Source organism: Suillus subaureus, assembly GCF_016647635.1.
Source record: "Suillus subaureus strain MN1 chromosome Unknown BJ212scaffold_504, whole genome shotgun sequence".
NCBI lineage: Eukaryota > Fungi > Basidiomycota > Agaricomycetes > Boletales > Suillaceae > Suillus > Suillus subaureus.
The window spans coordinates 1,974-7,849 of record NW_024539060.1 but is presented as its reverse complement, the minus strand read 5'-3'; the positions used below and the strand labels follow the sequence as shown (position 1 = coordinate 7,849).

The 5,876-nt window shown below is 43.6% G+C and overlaps 1 protein-coding gene across 1 annotated transcript; it reads right to left on the bottom strand.

Moving 5' to 3' along the window:
- Nucleotides 1–222, bottom strand: BJ212DRAFT_1293252 (uncharacterized protein; the record flags this gene model as incomplete). Its single annotated transcript, XM_041332161.1, has 1 exon — nucleotides 1–222. A coding segment is annotated over one exon (222 nt), but the record flags the coding sequence as incomplete, so codon positions are not given.
- Nucleotides 223–5,876: the final 5,654 nt, after the last annotated feature.

The following is a 5,876-nucleotide window of genomic DNA, read 5'->3' as shown; positions in this document are numbered from 1 at the left end:
TCATTTGTCCCTTTCTTGCCAATGAGTTTCAAGTGCCACTGCTTCTTCTTCAGCAGCTTTCTGGTGTTTGACAACAGAGGTATAAAATGCATCACCTGTGAGGAGCCTGGGGAGTCCATTGCCCACTAACTGTTCCTGTTTTTTCCCTTGCTTCTTCTCCTCCTGCAATGCTAACTGACTTGACAGTCTGTTGCAAAACATGCCTTGCAATACCACTGTTGATTAGCAGAGTGTCTTCAGTGGTTTCCATTCCACATCTGGTTTTACCAGCTTGATTCTGTAAGCCTGCATAGCATGAGCAATGGCTTGTTCTTGCTCCTTATGTGCGAGCTTTTTTTCCCTGGAGATGGACTGTGCATGCTTGGCCATGGTGAGATGTGAGTGAAGTTGATTGAAAGGTATTCTTATTCATTGTGCCAGTCAACAGACTTGCAAGTCTGAGTTGCACGAAGTGTGCGATTACATATTGAAGCACAACCTTAGCAATGATCAATGATTGCGAAGTCTATCACTCACTTATCAGTTGATTAGAGACTCTCAAGACATCCTCAACCAGCATTGCTCTGGCAATGCACTTGCTCATTTGATCACCTGTGGAATACAATTGTATTGTATATAGAGGCTATATATATGTATTGCATCAGTTTCAGAGTCAGATGTCAACATGTCACACATATAATTGTGAAAATTTAAGAACAAAACATAACATCACACAAGAATCTACACTCATTTGTACCTATTAATGCTGCCAACACATGGTCCCATATGAAACCTATGTAAACCACCAAAAAGTTTGATGAAAAAGTGTCACAGTGAAGTGTTGTGCAAGACAAATGCAAATGCCGCTATATTACTGTAAGGAAACTCACTGCTGAGTGAAGTGCCTCATAGCAGTGCGTAGCACAGTGCTTCTTTTGAAATGACTGTAGCAGCTGGAAGAACTAAAACCTCTGTACTGGCTCCGGGTCTATGTTCTCTGACTCCGAAGGTTCAAGTAAGCCAAGAAGTGCTTTATAAATATTTTATTTGAAAGCACACAAACAAGAGAATGAGTCCATATCCAAGAAAGGTGTAGCTGACAAGAAAGCTAACATAGTAATCTATTTGGGCAATAAACCTTCTGAGGTTTAATCAGCTGAAACATGCCTTTTGGCTCTGTGGGCAGAACAAGGCAAGTATGAGTGATAGTACCCAAGAATTAGGAGCTTGATGTCACAGCTAGCGCATGCTTGCCCCCAAACACAAGATGGAAAGTGATGACTTACATGACTACCATACAGGTGCCATCACTATGGTGTGCTTGCACAAATACCCTGTAAAGGCATCTTCACTCCATCTACCCATTGCTTTCACTGTCTTGAAATGGACACCCCATAGTAAGTATTCCAAGGTTCTGCCAATGTGTATTCCATGACCCTTAAGTGGCTTGATTTGCAGATGCTGGGAAGAATGATCTAGGCTATGCAGGAATTCAGATCAAGTCAGAGGGCGCAGACCATTGTGATGCCTCCAACTGAAAAGGGCATCTGTGGATGTGGGAGTGTTTATGTGCAAGTGGTTCACTAGAGCTGCAGTGGAGTCAACATTTTCTGATTGCATGAAGTACAAGTCCTCTCTAGTGGTGGACACCTTGGACCATGGAAGATGTAGGATGGTCACTTTTAGTCCATGCCAATCTTGGGTGTAGGCAATGTTGGATACTTTGACATGGAGGGAGGGTTCAAAAGCTGACAATAAATGAACAGTAACCTCCCCCAGTCATGCCAGGGAGAAAAATGATGTCAACAGACATGCCCATGCTGCTGCATCCAAAGGATCTGATAGAACTAGTGTTGATTGAACTTGAAGAATGGGGATTGTGAAAGGATGACATTTGGGATGCTTGGAGACAGCAGGAGCAAGGCATGTACCTCCTTCTAGAGCCAAGACCACTTGAGCTTGATTCACTACCCAGTCAAGGCCCTGAAGAATGTGCCAAGCATGTATGCCATAGTAATAGTTTTCCAGTGTTTTTCCTGAATACATACCAGTGCAATTCACAATGAATGCTAAGATCAATACTGATAAGGCAGGACCTTGCTGTTCCTCTGGAACTCCATGGGCATTGCAAAAAACATGAAACACCAACAACCCAGAACCATAGGTTGTGTGAGTCCCAGAAGCTAGTGGGTGCCTGATGACAGTGAGGATGCAATTGAGATCATCTTTGGATAGAGGTATTACTGCTCCAGTATGGTCAATCTGCGAACAGCTTCATACAGGATGCCATATATGTAAGCAGTCTCGCACTAAACAATGTGGTTGCAGTGAAGAAGGAAATGGCATCAATGCAGTCTGATATGGATGAGGAGTGACAGCACTTAGTGATGAGGCAAGTGCAGGAACCAGCAATTGAAAACATGACAACCTATTCCTTCCAATGCTCTTGGAATTGTTATAGCTCTTCTCCAAACTGCCACTCTTCTGACCTGTCAGCCAACTTGTCAAAATTTGCTTTCCTGTGTGTGTCTGGGTGCATGGAATAGGTGGTGTCAGGTGTAGCAGATGGTGTGGCGTCAATGAGCACAGAAGTGAGTTCTGTTGGGAGGGTGATATGCAGGAGCAAGAGGTGCTCAGGAGAGAAGTGTCCTCATGAAGGACTGTCAGCAGGGTTCTCTCTACTTGGGATGTAAGAAAGATGGAAGGATGTGAAAGATCCAAGAGATTCGAGCATGGAGAGCACTTGCCTAAAAATGCAGTTTGTTGCCCAGTTCCTGCTGCATCTATTCACCTATCCTTTGATAACTCTGAGGTTGTCACAGTGCAACTGAAAGTGCCCTCCCCTAGATGGTAACCCAAGGTGGAGCATTGTAAGGATGAGTGGCTCAAAGCCAATAGCTTCAGCCCACCCAATATCCTTGGTACCATTGAGGGTGCACCATCCAGGTAATAACTTCCAGGCATACCAAAACCCATGGATAACAATTGCAATTCCAATGCCAGTTCTGGCATTGGAATAGGCATGTGCATTGACAATATGGAATGGTTGGGGAATGAGGTGTTCCAGGCAAGGGTGAGACAGTTGTTTCTGCCACCAGATGAGGTCGTCAGTGAGGTGTTTGACTGAGTGGTATGGCATGAAAGGATGACTAGTGGTGATACCAAGCATGCTTTCCAGTGAGGTGAGATAGGCTCGTCCAACAGGAATAACAAGGTAGGCATGTAACAACTTGCCATATAGTTCCTGGACCTGGAGAAGCACATGAGTCTCCTGCAACAACCAATCTTTAATGGCTTCCAGATATTTCTTCTTCTTCAACTCCCCCAATCTAACAGTGAGACAAATGAGATTCCAGAGAAGTCTGATGAACAGCACTTCAAATGCAAATGGTGCATCTTTTGAAGGTTCCCAGGGGGTCCCCAAGGGAATGAATGCATCATCAATGTCTTGGAAATTGGATGTAAAGAGATTGTCCTTGCTTGAGCAAATGGAGGTGTGTGTTACAGTCATGTATGCCCCTATTCATTTTCTCCTTACTATCCTTGTATTCCGTCATGAGCTGCATGATGCTGCTGCTAAACCTGTCTCCAATATTTGTATTACATCATGATCACTGCTGCCATTGCTAGATGACTCATTTCTTATCTCTGACTCATTTCCTATCTCTGACTCATCATTGACTTATGCCTGCCCTAAATCATCTATGATCCTATATATAGTTAACAATGTACTTAGTAGTTCTTTACTTTAATCTTACTAGGTTTCACCTGAACATTCTCTCACTTAGATCCTCCAAATCTAAGTCATCTGAACCAATATTCAAGTCGAAGACACTCTCTTCATCTTGTCTTGCAACCCTTTCATTTGCAAGGTCTTGACTATAACTTCAGCTGTCACTCTTATCAAGCTGCTGTTGTTATGACCATCTTAGTTCGTAACAGTGTGTGCAAGATCAAGGATGGGAAAATGACAGTCTTTGGCAAATACTTTAGTACTCCCATCTTCAAGTGTGACACCCTCAAACCACAAACAACCACCAGTTTGATGAAGGTGATTGGTAGACAATGTGATATGTAAAGCACTATAATAACTATTGTATTTGATAAGGTGCATGTGCTCAATGCAAAGAAACAAATGGTCATCAACCCATTTAATAAGAGGACCCAAACCAGCAGCTTGCAGGAGGTCCACACTGGCATCTGCAACATAACCATAAGCTCCAGCTGAAGGGCCTATCCCAAAAGATGTGCAGTATCAACATAAAACACATTGTTGTCCATATGCACAATGGTAGCAGGCCATTGAAAAGGATGTAATGGAACAGTATGATAAGCTTCTGCAACATCATGAGTGGAACCTTGTGAGCCAGGAGGGAGATTTCTAATGATACAGCAAACCATATCAAAGGTCCCCCATGTACAATGAAATTTGTTGGAATTGACAGCTGAATTAGTTGATGGTGAAGGGTGGTGGGGAGAAGGCGACAAAGGGAAGGAAAAGTTTTGAATGACTTGAAACTTTCTTGATTTGCTGGATTTTGGAACGATTGATACTGGAGATGTTTGGAAGGTTCCAATAAGTGATTGAAGGTGAGAATGAGTGAAAGGGCCAATGTAATGGCCTGTACTGAGCTTGCATTGAAGAATGTGGTGGAAGACATCATAGTAAATGGAGAGAGAGTAGTGATTAGCAGGAACTTGAGAGACTGTGATAGAAGGCAGATGAAGATCAAAGCCATGTTGAAAACTGTCTGGAATTTTGGGATAGCAATCCACGAGACTATGATGAAGCAGTAAGACTTGCCACATTGATACTTTATAGAGGCATATTGGTTCCATGTGCCTGAGTTCAAGGACAGTACTGAGCACCATGGGAGGTAGAGAGACATCCTGAACAGAGGTGACATTCATCATGGGAATGATTGGTGCAGCCACATCCACATTGCCAGTTGATGCAAAGAGGTTTGTCTGAGGAATGGACAAGAAGCTGTTTGTTGACCTGTTTGCTGATGGTTGTGTGGATGTTGTTCCAGAGATGCTTGGCAGAGCATTTGACAAACATGTGTTGATTTCTCCCAAGACAAACAGCGCACACTGTGGGAGAATGCTGGCTATGTGCGCTGTTGGAAAAACCAGAGGATGAAGCTGTGGCCTTGGGAACACAGGAATTCTGTTGCATCCCAAAGGAGATGTGGAGTGTTTCCATTCTGTAGTGGAATACCGTTGCTCAGCAGCAAGATGAGCCAGCAAATGTCTACCCCATCATCCATGGTTAGAATGAGACTCATAAACATACCCAGAGGTGCTGAAAGTGTGTAAACACTGCAGGTGGAAACTAAATGCATAACATAAACACAAAATGTATGTTGCATGTTGCATGTCATACAACACATATTGCAAATTGTGTAATGCACAATGTATAATGCAGAGAGAAAAGAAGTCAAAACTATCAGCTATTGTCATGCAAAGGAGAAATAACTGGCTGACCTTTGTATCATATTCCTGATCTGCATGTGCACACTCAGTGTGATATATGCAATCAAAGGTATGTGTTAAGAACCATGCTCAAGGGAGAGAGAGACTGACTCAGAGGGGCTTGGCCTCAGCTGGTATGCTGTGTCCCTTACCAAAGTATGTGTCCTTCATTTCAGAGGAAGTCTGATAATGGTCCAACAAAGTCCAGAGGACTTCCAGAGGCTGGCTACTCTGGTGGAGAGTGCTAGAGGACTTCCAGAGGAGTGCAGGAAATGTCTGGAGGAGTGCAGGAGAGTTCCCACTGCAAGGTAATATTTCTACAGGAAACAGGATGGAAGGGTAGGAGGTCCGGAGGACAGGAGAACAGGATGTCTGGAGGTCTGGAAGTATGGAGGACAGGATGTCTGAAGGTGTGGAGGGTG